Below are 20,869 nucleotides of genomic sequence, written 5' to 3' on the forward strand. Positions count from 1 at the left end.
TTTAAATAAATTTCACCCTTTGTTATGAAAAGAAGTAATCTTTTAATAATTAATCATTACAATATCTGTTAAAATACAAAATGTTCTATTTTAATATTGTGCAAAAATATATTATGAAATATTTATTCAAATTGTTCTTAGTTGTCATTTTCTTACGAATATTATACAAACATTATACAAACAATCGTCATCTTATGGAAATCGTTATCTTTTTTAAAATTTAGTTTCTTTCGCCAAACATTTTAAATATTTTAAAGTTATCAATGTTTAAAAGTATTAAATTCGTGTTATTTATTTTAATTTTAAGAATGAAATTCCAACTTAGGAGAGGGAATTGTAGAGGCGAATTAAAAACGAAATGAGCGATTTCGAATAACTATCTATGATATTTCAAAATAATATTCACAAGTAATTAATTAATTAAATGTAATTTAAATAAATTATCTAATAAATAATTCGGAAATTTAAATTTATAAATCCAAAAATCGAAAAGTTACATTAAAAGAAGTCTCAGAAAAATTTTATGGAAGTCTTTTGGCTATGAATTAGTAAAACTAAAAAGAGCTTTGGAAAAATTTCGTTAAATATGAATTAACAATTATTCAAAAGAATGTAGTAAGAATTTTAAGAAACTATTTTAATTAATTTGTAATTAATTAGTTAAATACGCAGTAGAGTCAAACATAAACCAAACATTTGGCACAAGTTTTACTACACAATACAGAAACTCTTATATAATATCACTTTCAAAATAAGCTCTTATTGTAGCTTATGCCTGTGTCCATACCGTTTGTCAAAGCAGTACTAGAAGCTATTTTTGTGATGTTATAGACTCTCGTCACTGCAATTTCTATCTCTGCTGCTTTGATGTCAAGATCAAAGAATAAAACAGTTGAGAGAGCATTGTTATTCTCTTCTTGGTCAAGGATTCATTAACCACAAACAACCGATCAACAGAAGTTGAATGTGGAACGAAACCCTTAAATGTATCACAAAAATGGCTTTCAGGACCATTTTGACAAGTGGGATTGATGCTACTAGAAGCATGTAGCTGTAAATGCTTATTTTGAAAGTGGTCTTCTGTAAATACTTCCACTATTAATGTAATAAAAGTTAGATTTATTTATACCCTACTACGTATATCGATAATTGCAGAATAGTTTTACTCGAATATTTTATTAGTATATCGTTACGGGTCTCTCTACAAATTAATATGTAATATTTAAAATATACAGTTACTGGCGCATTTATTTTAGTCTTTAATTTTAAGTAAATTGCAGTCTACATCGAGGAAAGGATATACATTTTTTTCTTAAAATATTATAATACTTCAATCCTTAAAGAATCCTACTTAATACGAGGTATTAGTTGTCTTATGAAGTATTAGATGGTGTACTTAGTATTCTAAGTACTATTAATTAATTAAGTATTAAGCCTAAGTATTCAAATACTTCATTTCTACTGTATGGATTGAATGTTTTAATTAAAAGATAGACATTTATACACTTTCTTTGAAGGTTTAAAAGAATATTTTTATCAGGTAGCTTAATTAATCTACTAAGATTACGTGATTTTATTATGAAATTATTCAGGGCTAGATACAGAGATTAAAGCCCTCCTTATTGACTTACAAAAAATAATTAAAATTTATTTCTTCAAACTTCAAAACGTTGCTTTTAAAAGCATTTATAATGGCAAATATGGTTTTTCGGACCATCTCCAATATAATCTTGCACACGTTAATAAAAAGCTACTTATAATTATTCAAATATTGTAACTATTTAAATAGATGCGCGACGCAGTTAAGCATCTAATATGTACTGTACTGTATATGATATAGTCTGAATTAAGTTCGTTTTATATTTCAATATATTGATAGATTGTACTGTACTTATTTTCGTTATAGTTAAAATAATTATAAGGATCTTTACTGAATCTACAGGAATAAATATATAGGATCATCTATAAGTTATGTAACGCTACTTTTATAGTTTTTAAACTACCATCCCACCCCCTGTAACGCTCCATAACGCGTCGCACATATCACACTCAAAATTACGTAACGCATATCCTCGATTTATCCCCTTAATTGTACTAAGGAATAAATACATAGCAAAGGGTACTAAACGTTATTTTATTAATTTAATTACGTACAAATCAGTGACATAAACAGCAGAGCTCGTTAAGCAACTCTTCGGAAACAAAAATAAATCATTTTGTTACCGTAGCATTACGTAACGTTTTTGTAAACACCCCCACATCCTTGTAAGGTATCGTTGCGATTATCTGCATGCCCACCCCTCCATATTTGCGTTACGTAACCTATAGACAGCCCTTATGTTTATAAAAGAAAGAATAATTAATTGAGTTGATTGCTGTCCGCGAGATGGATACTTGGATAAAAAATTTATATAATGTAACAATTTTAATAAAAAGACTACTTTTAAAAAATGAAAAAAGTAAATTTTAAAAAGAAAAATATTAATAGTACTGCACCGTAACGAAACCAGATCACCGCCATTATTATCGTCCAGAATAATAATCGTTTCGTTTCAAACATCTATAAACACGAAAGTAATCAGAAAAGTATTTAACAAATATATAACTAATATCAAAATATAAGTTATGCAGATTACAACGAACTTTTAAATAAAAGTGTGTTCTAAGTACTCGAAATCGTAGATTAAATCTTCGAAGCGAGACACAAATAATGGCAGAACTTCAGATTTGCTGGTCGGCGGAATTATTGTAAGATTGGCCATAGATGAAACTTTGTTTCCGATTTGCTAAGTGCAGGGTCTTCGCAAGGGAGCCTGAAGGGTGTGCATCACACGCAGTCGCTGTCGTCAAGGTGCACCAAAGACATTACTAATTAAGTACCTGATTTGAATTGTGAAATGACAAAAAATAGAAAGAAACGTTACATTGAAAGAGCAAAATTTCAAGCTCCAACGATCCAAGTGGTTTGCATTATTTATATGGATTTATAATATTGCACGATCAAGCATGTGCACAGTGGCTCCAATGGAAGCTTCTCGTTCGGCAAAGAATAACCTGTACTGTACATATGAGTATATAACAACGTTGCCAGATGTTCATGCAAAACATCCAAACTCAATTCAAAGGAGTTTTGATGATACTCACAAAATAAAAATTTACGGTATACTGTTTACCGTATACAGTATACTCACTAATTCGTAAGAGCACAAAAATAGGACTTTCACACAGGCGCGAGATACCCTACAGGAGGCGTTGGCTACATGTGACAGTTTTCGATGCTTATTCCTTTAAATATGTATAGATTTTTGAATGTTGTACAAAACAGTGATTCGACTCACTGTTTTGATACATTACTCGCTGACGAAACCACACACACACGCCAAATTAAAACTCAGCCAATGAGTGTAATGACAATTCATTCAATTTTTCGAAACTCCTGGAAAGTTTTCTGAAGACGTCATACATGAGACAATGGAGAAATATCGTTCATTAATTTATTTTGTACGAATATTTGCAAAATAGTCGTACATTTTCTGTTGTTTGTTGATAATGGAATTTGGGCCTCTTAAAGAGTAGAAAAAGGGTAACCCTGAAGAGAGGAGGGTGCCCCAATGTATGGGCGCCCCTGGACCAAACTTATTCTTATTTCAAAAGTTTCTCTTTTTATAATGTAACCATGCCTTTTCCTTGTTACTTTCTCTTACACATAATAATAAGGCAATATGTATAATGCTAATAAAATATAGGCAATAATTTTAGTAATAAAGTAAAAAGTCAAAAGTTACTCATCCATCTCGAGACAAGGAACTCATTCATTTAATTAGAATTGTGTTATGATTTCATTGAATGCAAAATGACGTTTCATTAGCAATATGCTTATTGATTTTTTTTAACGCTTTTGATTTTTTAGTAGTTATTTTTTTTAACGTAACAGCTACAAAAGGACTAATGAGAAAAAGCGAGACAAAATTATTCTTAAAGTGAATCGAATCCAGATCGTAATGGAAGTCGACACGCATCCAATTGGTCATCCAGAATTGGCTTATAATAAGTTGGGGGTCCTTTACTCAAGATATTCAAAGCATTAAGAACGTTTTCCCTGACCTAGTTATCAAATAATTTTCTGTGTTTAGATAGAAAATCAAACATAGTTTTTAGACTTAGTAATGTAACCTGAAAAATGACTATGAAAATAGATGATTAGGCTGTATAAGTAAAAACAAAAATCCACAGCTATCTGACAGTAAACATACTACGTATATACTGTAAATATAAATATATTAACGATTATTATAGATATACTTAGTTGTGAATTTACAACAACATTTTAAATATAGTCTAGATCTATATTTAAAACTTATAGCATTTCGAATCATTTAAATACTGAAACCACCAACTGGAAGAAGGAATAATTAAATTTAAAGCAAATACTTATAATAAATTTTTTATTTTTTATCATTAGGTTTAATTAATATTCAATTCGAGTGATTTATGTAATTTTAAATCGAGCAAACGTAGTTATTGATATCACGTGAGTCTGACATCATATTTCCGGGATACATTTAACCAAACCCTCATTTAACGGTAAAAATAACACTCAAAACATGTGCAGAAGTCATTGTCTTACTGTAAACAAGGTTACGTGACTAATTCCATATTTAGGGATATTTCCTGTCGAGTGAAGTCATATATAAAATCATTATAAAGTTATTGCCTTAATTGCACGAAATCATCTATTGTTTATGAAGTCATTTATAAAATTCGTTTGTTATAATTTCATCAATTCTCATTTTTCTATTATATACTTATTGTTTAAATAACTATAAAATTGCACTTGTCTCAATTATTTAGTTTTCATATCTCTAATTTACATTTAATTCTTCAATAAATAACGAAGTTTTAGGTCTATTTTTATTAATTAGATATACTGGATGTTCAGAAAGTCAGTTGTAAACTTAGCTTAGAAGAGTGTGCTTTCTTTTACAAAGTTATTAGAAACATGGTAAGAAATATGACAAAAACATTTAAATATTTAAATAAGACAGGACTTTAGAATGATTAACTGGCTTATGGGCTACCCTACGTATTAAAAATAAGCAAATGACGTGCAAAGCATTGTCGAATATACTTCTATGCATTTATCTCCCCAAGTCACGTTATCTTTCTTTCGTGTAAGAATTAAAAAATAATATCATTGCTACCATAAAACTTATCGGATTAAATGTGTGTTGGACAAAAGATTATAAATAAAATGTAAAATTATTTTTAATAATTCCTAAAATTTTATTGATTTTTCGTACTTAATTATCAATTTGACGAAGACTACACGAGAAAATGCTCAGGAAAAAGTCTTATTTCTTTATTTTATTAGTATCAAGTGGCCATTTTATATATTAAAAAGTATATATATTTTAAATAAAACTGCATAGTTCGATATACTGTATAATTTTAAAATTATTTAGTGCCTATTATCAGCACTAAATCGTTTAAAAATTGATCGAGAAAATTCAAATTTTTATTATTCCAATCACATACGCAATTTTTGGATTCATGCATAAGATAAGAGGTGATAATATAATAATTTTTGAATGTTTAGTTAGAAATTTTCGGGAATTTTTTCTTTAAAAAATTGAAATGATACAATTGATATAAGAATAGCGATCTTTCTAGCCATTGGTAAGTTAACTGTCACAGAACCAATAATTTAGTATCAAATTTTGTGTAAGCTAAACACAATTATCTTTCTTTAATAATCTTACTTAACTGAAGGAAAAAATCACAGAAAATCTGATATTTTCCTACATATTTTAATATTTTGCAGACTGGAAGGTTTTCGTATTGCAATTACAAAGATACGTTAACCAAATCATTCATAAAAAGGGAAAACTTAAGACCGATTGTAACCTTTAGTTATGCACGCGATCTCCAGCAGACGGCGAAATAAATGTAATGCTTTTTCTATGGAAGAAATCTTTCCCAAAAATTCTCGAAAGCGGAAACAGATAGAACCAAAAAGTTTCTTGTGTTTGAACTGCAATTCTTCTATTAACGTACGGTTCAGAATTATGAAAATTAAATACGTTAATTTTCAAAATTCTGCTGAAGATTGCATGCGTAACCAACCTTAAGGAACATTCTAATAGATTTGTACATATATTCTGAGCCAATTTGCGCATTTTTTATTGTTAAAACCGAGTTAATTCTTCAAGTTCAGCTCCCACTATACTAGCAACCCGTACAGTACAATCGTCAATTGGAATATATTTGTAGTACGAAGTTTACTAAAAAGCATAAATGAAAGACAAACTTGAAGGGTAAACAGTAAAGAACAAACTTTATAACAGAGTATACCAATGCACGAAAGTAGCGGTGTAGCTGCGAAGATTTATCATTTGATGTTGCATGTTTAGTTAAAAAAAAATGACGCGTTGTGGATGATTTATGTGACAATCACAATATTCTAATGTAGTAAAAAACTTCTATACTAGAATGTTGTGATGTCATTCATTTCGTTATCACGCAAATAATTCGAGGAATCGGGACAATACGTAGGTCTACTAACAAACATTAATAGAATCGCACAATTAAAAAAAAAGAAGAAGAATCGATATTATGGTTTTTAGAAAAAATATAAGCTTAAATAATATGTAACATTTTTTAAAATTTTGCTTCCTATACTTTTTGAATGTTAATTATTAAATACCCAACCTTTCGGTATTTGAATCATACAAAATACCATTTCGTGGCTCCATCTGTTGAGCAATAATGACATACGTTCATTTTTGAATATTTTAAAAAATAATTAATTAATAATATTATTGTTTATTAGTGTTAAAATTAATATATTCATTTTATTTAAATTTATATTTTTAATATTCAAAAATAATTAAGTAAATAAATGTCATTTTCTTTCATTTTGATTAATTTAGCATTCCTTGTGACCTAATAATGCAATAAATTGACACACATCTAAAAGTTCGATTAAATTTGAATCTGACTCTCATTTTATCAATATTACGTAATCGATTAATTCATTTCATCTATAAACAAAATGGAGACCTCTTTAATATTTAGATCAATGTGTGCGAAGAATCTAAGAATTTTGTAAGGGCTTTCTTATGGCTTCTTTCTCAGAATGAATATACTGTATGACTCGAAAGTCAGTTAAAAGAGTTATATTTTTGATACTAATTAAAACCAATTGGAAACAGCTACAGGAATAATAAAGTATATATGGAACAAACCGGATTTTAACGTTCTTAAAATATATGTACAGTATATATCACCGGTAACTGGCTTTTCAGCCATTGTATACGTAGTCTATCATGACAACTGCTAATGAGGATACAGTCACTATCAGGATAGCTAGCGATCGAACTAAGACCGTACAAGATTCATATTCCTGGGTCCAAGATTGACCGAAGTGGAGAATGCAGCTCTGAAATAAAGCGAAAAGTTAGTACTGGGTCTCACTGCAATACTAGGATTGGATAAAATCTGGAAAAGCAAGGACATCAGTTTTGATGTCAAGTACCGACTTGTAAACTCAATTGTCTTCCTGTCATAATGTATAGCTGCAGGAGCTGAATACTAAAAAAGGAAGACAGGAGGACGATACATGCAGTTGAACTATGGTGCTGGAGAAAAATACTTAGGCTAGCAGCAATCACTAACAGAGACGTACTAGTTCGGATTAAGCCAAAAATTTCCTAGCAAATCGTCTGTATGTCACGTTGACTGATTTTCAGCCATCATGCTTTAAGTGTCGTTCTGGTACCCTGGTGTAACACAATGACACTTCAAGGGTACTGCTAAGTGGATTGATGAAAGAAGGTAACCCAACACTTGGGCGATCTGCCAAGAAGGAGTGCCACCCAGGAGGACTTTCTAGGGAAAACTAGCCCTACTTGGATAATAGACACGTGAAGAAAACCAGGAAAACCACGTGGTCCGCTCGTTGGTGAGACGCAAACCCGGGACGACTGTTTAGCGGTTTTATCCACTTGGGAGCTCCGGTGAAAAACATAGTGCTGAGCAGCGCCATGACACTTATGTGTGTTTTTGAAAGTAGTAAAAACGCAGTAACATTAATAAAGTAGGGGTGCCGCAAGGGGAAAAAATGATTAAGTTCAGGATATCACTACTAAAAAAAAGTTGAAAACATTGTCTTATATCATCAATTCAATCCAATCCATTTACAGTAGAGAGTCGTAAATCGGCACCCTGGTAATCGGAATCGCCGGTAATCGGCACGATTTTCAGTCGGACTGTGTCGTGCTAAATCGAACGTTTTTGATACTAAATTTACTTCTAAAGTATAATTTTCATGTTTTTATATTCTTCAATATATTTATTTTGTTTGTACAAAATGCAGAAATAATTTTTAACGATACGATAGCCTCGATTATTATTATAAAAATTTTCGTTAGGCTTAAAATCGACGAAAATTCAACACGAAAGCGACACGCGCAAACGGAGAAAAATTTGAACATCGGACAGGTTAATATATTTTTTCGTACATAGATCGTAATCGGAACAAATCCCTAATCTGAACAACCCCAGTCCCCAATTGATTCCAATTTTCGGTTCTCTACTGTATATATACAAACCCGAAATATAAATCAGTTAATGTTTACTATTTGTATTACTTACTTATGAAATTTACTATAATGCAAAATTATGCATTGTATAATTCCTAAATAACACAATTACCATTATGGTGTGTTGTAGCATGCAATTTCTACTTCTCAGAATTGCAACGATGACATTCGTTAAAGATTTTTTTCTTTATCCAAATTTCTTATTTCATATTAGGCAAATTAACTGACAAGTATCTTTATCCTTTTTTCATGTTATGCAAATAAGCACGAAGCTGATAAGTTGTCATATGCACTATAGAAACATTTGGTTGCAATTATAAACTCATTCCGTCACTTCATGAAAAATTAATTTGTAAATTCCTTTCTTTATCATCACCGAATTTAAATAATTATTAAACATTTTATTGCTTACAATTTATACTATTGCATACTATTTCTTTACATATTGATTTACTGATCTGTACGCTTTTTTTTATATTTTAAGCCCCTGAGTTGTGCTATTATATATATATATATTTCTTCATATTCATGAAATTAAATGTGACATATTGAAATTCTACTTTTATGTCATAGGCATTTGGAAATTGTGTGCATAGGCAATACTTTTGTGCCATTGGCAAAATTATGTAATGTTCATAAATCTGTTCTATTGCAGATTTATGAAAACAAAAATAGATTTCAAGGAAAATAATGAAAATATTAAATGCATAAAATTGTTACACGAAAGATATAATGTCTGTTGGTTTGGGTGCTCTGTTAGAGCATATTTTTACGTCAGTTTCATGTCATTTCTTTAATTTTACAATGAGAAATTCTAAAGGTTGACGTCAAATTTACATAAAAATGTACACTATTTCAACCAATCGAACAAAGCTATAATTTTATTAGGGTATTCAATGTTTTAACAGAGAACTGTTTTCGAATTATTAAAGATTAGTATTTAAAAAAAAAAATGATTTTTAAGACTTTTCTTATCATTTTCGTGGCTTTTCACCAGTGGATTTAACTACTATCCGAGCCTCCAGCCTGAGCTTTAGTAAGGCTTTCCCTGACCTTGCGCTCTGTTCCACTTTTTATTAAATAGAATACAACATTAAATTACGTTAATTAACATATCGTTATAATAGCACGTCAATTAAACTTTTTTGTTTTTTGTTTTTGTTTTTTTTTTTTTTTTTTTTTTTTTTTTGCTCTCAGACCTCCTCCTTTCAGGGCCCTAGACTTATGACTACTCAGATTAATGGGTAATCCGCCACTGCAGTAGACCCTCATTTTATGACTGATATAAATTTACAATAAGTAACTGTCCTGAATGCTGCAATTTTTGTAGACTATCTTATGATATAGTTCAAATGATATTTCCAGAAAAGTCAATTTATGACAGTCTATCGGATTTTTAGGAACCATTTAGCTCGTAATAGAGGGGATCTTAGATATATTAACAGTACTCGTACTGCAAATTGTGAAATTTTTTTTAAGTTTTCATGATCTAACACAAAATTATCTTTTAAATATAACAACAAGAAAGGATTCATTCGAATATTGATGTTACGTGGGAAGTTTATGGGGGAATATTTGTTCGTATCTGCCGATTGTCGACAATGGAGAAAGGAGAGTGAATCTTTAATGACGTAAGATTGCACCCGTTGTTTATTTTTCTCCCCGGTCATCACAAAATCGAAAATAATTCCTATATATTTGCGTATGGTTTTAAATTCTGGCCCGATGACATAATTAGGGGAGGGGATCAAAACAGAGCAAATTTTTCTAATGTAATACTTAGCCCAAAGCGTTAAATCTTATTTTCCTTATTGGTAGAGACTATAGTTTATTTCTATTTTGCTACGCGTTTATTTACACCATTTTGCTGGGTAATAAACGAAGACTAGTTTAGTAGTAATCTTCCATTTTTTCTTTCATTCTCGTTCAAGGTTCAATGAAGGGCATCACTTCTAGAAATTGCAGGTTATTACCCTCTCTACTTTTTTCTTAATGTTTATAAGGAAAAGTTGTTTCCTATGCATTTTATACCTAACGTATTCAAATAACTATATGATAAATAAATAAAAATTTTCAAAAACATTCTCCGTGTTTATTATAAATTTAAAATAATTTCTAAAATGAAAGAATGACATTATTTATTAATTCTTTAGACATAACAATTTGTACATAATTTTAAAATAACTTTTACATATTAATTAAATTTTATTTTAAATTTCATTAAACTAATCTACCTTTACTAAATGTATCAAAGTCGTGAGAAATATTTAGGCTGTAATGATATTTAAGAGATTCGATCCACAATATCAATATGGCGATCAATCCGATGACTGAGCGGCTAAGGTGTCAGTCTATCTCTCTGGGGGTTTCCCCAGAGAATGTAGTTCGGACAGGTCGAAAAACTCCAGAATCTTTCGCGGATAGTCTGTTCTGGATATATTACTCCATTGTGAGTCAATCCGAACTCGCAATGGGGCTTGATTAAAAGCCCTCTTAGTATCCATAGAGCGAAAAGAGTCAAAAAAGAAAATATATATATATATATATATCAATATGGCGTGAATCATCAATTTTATGTGGATATACTTTTCAAATGTCTTCTATAAATGAACAAACAGTCATTTCCATGTAAAAATAATCAACACGATAGTAAAATAACAACTATGATTAATTTTACTCGTAAGTTTTGCGCATAGAAAGACTTTAATTCCTGATATAAATTAAGAACTAATATTATATTTGATTCACAGTTATCAGACCATCTTGAAATATTCTACTATACTGCAATTCTGCACAAAAGCTTTTTAGTGTAAGGAAGAGGAAACGATTGATTTTATTGTATAAGAAAAAACGATATCAAAAGTGACAAAATGGCGTTCCGAAAAGTACTAAGTCATGTATTTCAAGTTCTCTTCATCGACAATTCTTATTTAAATTTAATAAAAAAATTTTTTTTATTTAATAAATAACATTTTATAGACCTGTTCATTTAAATCTTTAAACGTTTCCATAACCTTATATTTAGTGTAGATTATGAGAGAAGAAAATTCAAAACGTTCATAAATTTAGCTATAAAAATTTGAATAAAGTCTAGAACCAATCACGGAAGAGATATCCACAAATTCTTTTATCCAATGAGAGATGACATGTCGCATAGTAACTAACAACTTGTCATTCATTGGATACTAGTTACTAGATTCTAGAAAACGTTTCTTACATTTGTAATTAGAAAAAAAACGAAAACAAAATAACATTACATCACTTTTATGTGCATTTACGTTTGTTTAAAATTAAATATTTAAGTAACTTAATTGTTTATATCAAATATTATTAAAACAATATCTATATAAACTGAAAACTAATTATTATTATAAAAATTTCAAAGATTTTAAAATATTTATTAATTTGCTTTATCGTAAGAAATAGTCACTAAAAATTCAAAATAAGTTTTAGTGGCTCAATTAACCGTGTTTTCTTTGTGTTCTAAGTATAACTGTGAATATGAATTGTAAACTTTGAGGAAAAATTTGAGAAAAAAAATGATAAAATATCCAATCACCAAAAACTGTTAAACTTTACAACGGTTAACTATATATATATATATTTTGATAATTCAAAATTTAAAAATTATAACAGTTATATCTTTTAAATGTATTTTACAAGTTCTACTTTTATGTTTTCTTAATTTTTATAGGTCAAGAATAAGATTTCATCACTTGTAATTATTATTTAAATGAAGTTCCTTGTTGTAAATACTTCAAGGTTGATTTAACGAATTTCGTTACTTTTTTGTTCAATTGTGTAATCTCGTAATTAAAATTTATAAAAATTGAATTAAATTTTTGGTTATATAATTAAAAATCATTCATTCCGATTTATGATTTGATTTTTTATTTTTATTTTATAAACAAGAGCGCTTTCAGGAAGAATTTCGAGAGAAGAACGGTCTCTCCCGGATTTTTTTGTTCTTTCTTTTCTTTCTTTTGTTGTATTGGGAATTTTATAAAGCAAAGGTATTTGATAAAAGTACTACACTTAATAGTACTTACACTGAAATAACTACAGTCTGCGCGCGATCAGATGATCCTTCCAATTATTTTTGGACACGTATACGGTAGCTGTACTATTTGTAAGACTCCACGTTTTTTAGAGTAGTTAGTTTTCACTTGTTTTTTCGCGTGTTTATTGTTTATTATCATAAAAATAAAGGACGTTAGTACAGGAACAAACTTATTTAAAGAACATGGTCTTAGTTAATCAATTGATTGGTTGGTTGATCTAAATCCTGCAAGCGCCCGTGACTATAAACACATGAATATATGGTTCGTTTTCTAAGTATGGAATATTTGTTTGTTTCTACCAAAATTTAAAAATGGTAAACACAAATATATGCAAATATTTATTGAAAAACATCAGAAAAAACACAAATCCTCAAGATTGTTTACAACAATTTGGCACAGTTAATCTCGGTATTACAAAATGGAGTATCGATAGTTTAATTATTGAGAATTCTTCCAAAACCTAACAAATGATCTTCCGAAGTTTCACGTTTAATTAAATCCGGTTCGGAATCACTATAAAACGGTTCGAAACTGGCGTAGAGTCTTCCTTCTCTCAGGAACGGTGGCAAAACTTGTTTGGCTGCCAAATGATCGCTTTCACTATAAAGACGAGGAAAATCGGAATTTCTCTTCTCTTCTTCGCTCAGAACAGAAGGAGGTAGAATCTTTTTCTCTGCCAAGTAATCGCTGGCGCTGTATAATTTTGGAATTTCGGACAAGCGATCTTCCTGTTGCAAGTGCGGAGGGAGAACCTCCTTCTCTGCCAAATGATCGCTTGCATCGTACTTCGCTGTATCGGTTAGAGAACGAGCGCTTCTGAGGTAGCCCAATAAGCTATTTTCTAATTGAGAATTAGACCTTTTGCTAATCAAGCAATGAAAAGCGGGTAAACAAAAAAGCGTCAATCCCAGCGACCACTAAAAACAATAACAGAAAAAATACCTCATATCTCTAAATCTTAAACGTAAAAATAGATCCTATTAATGCAAACCAAAATAATATTTTTACCTTCATCCCGATCGATCTGTACTTGCCTACACCGAAGTACCCTCCTCAAACACTTTCTCGGGTATATAATAGAAGAGCGACCTCTAGCGTCGATTATTTAGAGTCTGTCTGAGACGCGTTATGGGTAGAAACAGGACGTCAAACGGACTTCATAGTTATTAATAGGAAGTATGGAATAAAAGAATAAAAAAAAGAACAATCTAAGACTGATTCATATACAATTATTATATAACATGGAAAAACTATCGCGGTTTGTCCTTGACTTTTAAAGGGTCACGCAGAATACCGGTCTGACTTACTGAAATTCAAAAAGTTGATTGTCCTCATATATTATTCATATACATTCTAACAAGCGTGGCACCTCGAGAAAAACACATTTTCTCTCATTTTTAACAAATAAATATTATAATACAAGACGAAATTGTTTGAATTATAATCGCGAATAAAAAATAATGCGTGTAAATTCCAATAACACGAAATCGACGTTTTCTAACACATGCAAAATAAACTTTAGTGCTTCGAATAGACGTAAAAAGTGTATTTCTAATGCATTTAAATAATTCGTTTTAAAGTCATTAATATATAAATTATTTCCTAAAGTGAGATATTAAACAGTTTTACTACTTAATTGTATTCATTCACACTAAATTAAATTTCAGAAATTACGTTATAGAGGATTAAATATTTTATAAAATACCAAATATAATGAATTATTTCATGATTTTAAAGCATTTTATTTAAAAAATAAAACGTTTTTATATAGTTTACTAAATTTTCAATATTTTTCCTACTGAAGCAGAGGAAAGAAACATTGTTTATATTTATATCTATCACTTTTTAAATTTTATTAAACTAGTAACGAACGTCATAACGAAATACGTCATTGACACAGAACTTTTCAAAAGGTTGACAAATACTAATAATAAATTTCTCACCCTGTAAGATGCGACTCTCCCGTATCATGACCCGTATTCCTAGTTAATGTCGCGACCTTCCGATACATATAAAGAGGATCGCCGACCAAGTTAAAGTTATTTTTAAACTTTAATTAATAATAATAATTAATTTGAGAAATTGTAAATTATTGTTCGAAAGCTCGGATAATAAAACACTTTTGATTTTAATAAAATATTCTGTGGACTGTTCCCGAATACCATTCATACTAAATGTTACTCGAGAGAAAAGCAATTATATTGTAATTTTCTTTTTTCTCTCTCTCTCTCTCTTTTTTTTAATACCTTAACAAATTTGTATTCTAGTCACAGAATTATCCCGAAGTCATTGTATAAACAGAATTAAGTATCGGTTAACCTTGAAAACTAATGATATTTTTATGCATTAGTAAAGAAAGTGGATCGAATGACGTTCGAATTTAAGAATATTTCATACATCGTAGTGTTAATTGCTGTATCTAATATAGAAATATCATAACGTTTTTCCTGATTTTATTATTTCAAGTATGGCGAATATCAAGAGCAAAATATGCCATTTAGATCAACTTATTAGCTAATTGCTTAATTAAAATCATTTTCCTTAAACAGGCTTGTTTCTACTTATAGGCCTACTATATTTACGAGAGTAGATGAATAAAAACATGTAAAAAATAAACAAAAACTTCAACTATTTTATGAAACTCGAGGCTTCCAGGTAGTATAGATCTGGCATAATATATAACATGAAAATATTTGCCGACTTTTTCCCTGTTTTTCTTAGTCTTAGGATAATAAATAGATTCAATTATTCTTTTAGTTTTAGTTTTTCAATATTGTAAATTCTTACAGAATATAGTTCTATTCTAATATATATTTTTACTCTTTCCACTTTATGGGCACTAAGAGGGCCTTTAATTAATCAAGCACATCGTGGGTTCGGCTAGGGCGGAGAGAGATAGAGTCTGACATATCATAGATGGACCATTCTCCGAAAATTCTGGGGTTTTTCCGACCACTCGGATTGATGACGGGTCCCACAGAGCGGCAGGCTGACACCTGAACCTCTCGGCCATCCGGTCGATCTCTAGTATATAGTATAGAAGAGAATAACCTATCATAATCTATTTGAACAGGTAGAATCTATAGTAATTTTTTCTCCTTCTAAAACAGTTGTTATAGCATTCGTATTCTTCGAACTGGACAACGGGCAAAAGATTATATTCCTCCCTTGCATGTCATTTCATTCATATATTCGGATCTTGAGGAGGAAATTATAATTTTGGAATATATAACGTTTTTAGAAAAAATTTAATTAATTTCGATTAGTTTTTACATAGTGTCTTCCTATAAAACGCTGACGAATACACAGATGGATCTTCTCGTAAATATTAAATAGGAAACTTTTCGGTACCAATTATTAAACTCAATGACAAACTCTCGAACTCAAACAAGAATAATAGATCTCATTATTACGTAGGTCTATTATTCATGTTTGATGTACTACGTTTTGTGCCACATTAGATTTAGCGCCAATTTCAGAGGTCTACCATGGCTCTAAACCAAGAATTGGCTGTACTAGTTATAAATTAAATTCTGTTAAAAGAATAAATTTTATTGAAATAGCCGTTTAATGAATTTTGATAAAAATGTCACTAAATGTGAAAATTTTTAAAAATGTTTCCTTCTATTATTAGAATAGGACATAAAAACCCGAGAAAAATGTTTATAATTTTATATTTTGTGATTAAATTAATCAGTTAGTTCTGATGTAAAATGAATCCAGTTTAGAATTCGATTCATTAAATGAAGCGTGACATTATTTTAGCGTCGTAAACGTACGTTTGGAAATTTATTATTACTTCCAATCGATGATATTCCAACAATGGAAATCCCCTTTGCACTCCACTCGTTAACAACATGTCATTGTTAAATCATAATTTTAGTCAGGTATATGTAGGCAGGATCCTTACCTGGGAGTATCGCTAAAACATAGATAAGAATCGCCTACATAATGGTGGGAGTGATTCCTCCCACCTGTATGCAGGTGTATAATATCGGTATATATTTTTACGTGAATGCTAAATGTATCCATTTATATAATCTTCAAAAAAGTATTTGTATTGAATGAATTCTTTTACAATACAATTTACACTAACTTTCTTTTTAAAAGGTGTGTCACCTTTGTATTAGAACAGAGATGTCCATCCCACGGCCCACTGCATCCTAAATTTTTAAGGTATATTTTCATTTATTTTGGTAAACTATGTCGTAAAAATTATTCTCGTTACACTCGATACAGTTTGATGTCATATTGACGTAATTGGTGTTAGAAAACTGTTTTATCTAGAGAACTGTTAAGCATGTGGGATAATATATACTGTTGCGAACAATTTTTTTCGTGCATGAAAAACATGAAAACAGCCGAAAGAAATAGGTTGAGTGATCCCCATTCAACTAACATTCTTAGAATTAATACTAGTGCATAAAAGCAGACATCGACAATATTCTAAAAAGGAAGGCAATGTCAAAAATTGCATTGAATTTATTTTTATTTCGTGTGAGAATAATTTCTATTTTTACTATCAATAATACAGGATTTTTTGTAATTACATATATTTGTTATTAAAATTTAATATTCACATTTTGAACTTTTTAAAAGCATATATTTATATAAAGTACCTTTGTGGCCAGCTGAATATACCTAAATTTCTAATTTCTAAATTCGGAAAAAAGGTTGGACAACCCCTGTATTATAATATGCTGAATATGTTGTAAATTTAATGATTAACTGAAACAAATTTTGAGATAATTATTTCCAAGGCAGTCCGATAATTTTATCAAATCATTTAAGAAATTTTAAAATACAATTAAAATATATATGCAATTATTACGAACAAAAATCAAAAAAGTAATTGAGCCTCTGTGATGCTTCTCATATTAAGTTCAAAGATGTCAAATTGGCAACATCAATAAATTATACGTTTTAAGTGTTTCCACAAATAATTACAGTTTGTTGAATATTAATACATTGTTTATACCTGTTAGATTTGATACCTTTAGAAAATGGAACGGATATTCCTCTAAGGCCGCGACTCCACTAGCCGTAAAAGGGCCGTAAAACCCCTCACCGTAAAAGCTTTTAATCACGTGACCATGATATTTTACGCCTGAGCAGGTCGTAAAACCAACGTAAAAGCGAGTTGAACACTGCTCAACTCGCTTTTACGTTGGTTTTACGACCTGCTCAGGCGTAAAATATCATGATCACGTGATTAAAAGCTTTTACGGTGAGGGGTTTTACGGCCCTTTTACGGCTAGTGGAGTCGCGGCCTAACGGATGAATGTAGTAACTATGTAAAAAATAAAAACGAGTTATTAGTATCAAAACCTTTCCTAGTAAATTATATGGAGCTGTTTAAAAGCAATTTTCCAAATTATCGTGTATTTTGAAATCATATTACTGTAACACAAACGATCGCATTAAAGTCACTAAATACAATAGACTATTATAATTAGGTGACATTACAATTACTGACATTAGTAAACAAAAAGCATTAAAAACATTTATTGATATAATATTTATTAAAACACTCTTTAAATATTTATTTTACAAAAAATAAAGTACTTCCATTGCTATCTTAATAATTGAATACAATAATACCTCGGTTGTCGTTGACTTCGGTTATCGTCGATTTTTTTTGTGAAAAATTTGTCTCGGTTTTCGTCGGTTGCCTCGGATTTCGTCGGCGTTCCCACGTGTTCTCGGGTGCGTTCTTTTATTCCTCCGTGTAATTTCGCGCGAGCGACATCCGTTTAAAAATTCCTGTGGAAACGCGTTACTAAATTCCGGCCGGAGTGCGCGCCGTAACGGCAAAAACGGCCGCTTGTAGCAGTATTTTACGGTGGAAAGCGACATGGCGTTCTCCATGGCTCAGATAGTTTCGTTTCGGAGTCCACTATGTGGTTTTATGAATGAAAATTTAGAAGTTGTCAAATCGCAACTTAGTGCACGCGGTGATGTAAGTGTCTTTTCGAATTTTTTTCGAATGGTAGCTGGCATTCTAATTTTTTTCGTGGCTATTTTGAATGCTCTTTCAACAAATTATCCATTTTATGGTTAAATTTTACAATTGGGACCCTTCTTTTGCCTTCAAAAGCTCATATTTTAGAATTATAGATTTCGCCATCACGATACTATCGATAGTGCGGGCGCCGCCATCTTTCTTTCTTTCACCGTAGTTTCTAAATGCCTACAAACATCAGCGCACTCCCGTAGTAGCGGAGACGCAAAGCGACCGCTATTAACGAACGCACCCGTTATGTGAACATTACCCGCACATCTAGCCAAACAATGGGCGTATTCAAAATCTCAGCGTGCAGCCAGCACTTCTCAGGATCTCTATTAAAAATCTCAGATAACTTCCGGTTGCTGCTAGCGAGCTTCCAGCAAACTGCAAACGTCTTTTTCTGTACTCAATACACCAGCAAACAAGATGGCAGCCACCATATGGCTCGTAATAGCTCTATTTTCGTTGACAATTTTGAATTTAATTTATTTGTTGATGAATAAACCCTGAATAGATTAATATTCGGTTAGTACATTAAGAGAATATTTTATTATACTGGTATATTTACGTAAGATATCACATATTTTTTCTTTTTAGTTATTAAAGCGTAACCTTATGATTGATTTAATTATATAAACTCCTACGGAAATTTAAAAAATCTTTATCCCTGTTTCTCTTTTCGAAATATTCATTTTTCATTAAGCTATTCTCATTAAATATGTTAAATTTATTTTTAAACTTAACGTGGAAGTCATCATCATACGCCATTTTTATTGTTTTTCTCTCCCGAAATTCCCGGTAGCCAGCGTTTGTGTTCTCTAGAAAACACCAGCCATTGTGTCACTTCTAGCAGCATCTCACTAGATTGATGCTGAGATTTTGAATACGCCCAGTTCCATTGCTTTCCTTGTAGCTTTATCATGGGAAATGCCATGTTAAATGTTCATTTATTCTTTACATTAGTCTTTTATATTCATTTTATATAATTTCTTATTGTTTTTAGTATTAAACACTATATTTATTTTCTATAAAATATGTTTTTGGTATGTATTTTGGAGTGTCTAGAACGAATTAATTGGATTTACGTTGATTTGTATTAAAATAATTGCCTGGGTTTTCGTCAGTTTCGGATTTCGCCGATTGTTTTCGGACGGATTATCGACGAAAACCGAGGTATCACTATATTCAGAATTATTAGTTTCATTGTTGATGCTATTTTCGAAGCGCTTGAAAATGATTTTTCCTGCAAATATCGCTAAAATTATGAAAATGTTTATAATTTGTATATTTATTTTGATATTCCTCGAAGTGTCAGCTGATATGAGAGGAATTTCATCGATCGAATTTGACAATATTTACCCAGCGGACGAATGGAAGGATGCGACTGCTCCGATTCGATCCGAGAAACAGAACGAAATCAAAGATTTCATCATGAAATACCGAACTTTGTCAAAAGTACCCAACAAGAATTTAAAAGAAATCTTTGAAGCTCCTTTAGCTGACAAGTTTTAATCGAAGATAATTCAAAAGGAAGAAGCAAAGAAGAAAAGCCACATTTCTCCCAAATTCTTTTCTATCTTCGACGTTAAACCGAACAGTAAAAGAAGATTTAATAGAAATTTAAACAAAATAATAGAAGAAAAACTGAAAAACTGCAATAAAAATGGAAACTTTTAGAGTTTATACAGAAAATACATTTGAGTTGGCCATGTAGAATCGCATGCTAACAAAACGGAATTATCGAAATAGAACCTAAAGCACGTTCGACTTTGAAAAATTCATTGAAATCCAAGTTGAAAAGGGGAAATAAACATTGTTTTTCTTTCGGAATAAAAAGTGACCATAAAATAAAAATAAATAAAAGTGTTCGGTTTGAACCGTATGCCACCTGCTATTTCTACGAAAGCGATCTTCCTGAAATGTCTAATATACAATCTCCAAAAGAATATCTTGGATCAGGGGATGCAAAGAATTCGTAGAAAACTAAATATCGACCGCGTGGAAAATAATTCAAATGATTTATGGATAAAATTGATGCCTAAAGATAACAAAGTCTCAACGTCTGATGAACTTCGAGACATTCTAATGCTGATTAACGAAAAACAATTAACAAATGACAATCATTTGCACGGCACCAATAAAATATAATTGATGAATTATCATCGCCGATAAAAACTATAATATTTAATATGATGTTTTTT

General features: G+C 30.5%; 1 protein-coding gene across 1 annotated transcript; it reads right to left on the minus strand.

The window, feature by feature from the left end:
- Positions 1-12,986: 12,986 nt before the first annotated feature.
- On the minus strand, positions 12,987-13,823 carry LOC136976344 (uncharacterized). Its single transcript, XM_067271592.1, has 2 exons — positions 13,670-13,823; positions 12,987-13,578 (listed from the first exon to the last, which is right to left on the minus strand). Exons 1-2 carry the CDS (start codon positions 13,673-13,675, stop codon positions 13,096-13,098), a joined length of 489 nt encoding a protein of 162 aa, XP_067127693.1. The 5' UTR covers positions 13,676-13,823; the 3' UTR covers positions 12,987-13,095.
- Between the last annotated feature and the right edge of the window lie 7,046 nt (positions 13,824-20,869).

Source organism: Centruroides vittatus, unplaced genomic scaffold, assembly GCF_030686945.1.
Source record: "Centruroides vittatus isolate TY-2023 unplaced genomic scaffold, ASM3068694v2 contig_4, whole genome shotgun sequence".
Taxonomy (NCBI): domain Eukaryota; kingdom Metazoa; phylum Arthropoda; class Arachnida; order Scorpiones; family Buthidae; genus Centruroides; species Centruroides vittatus.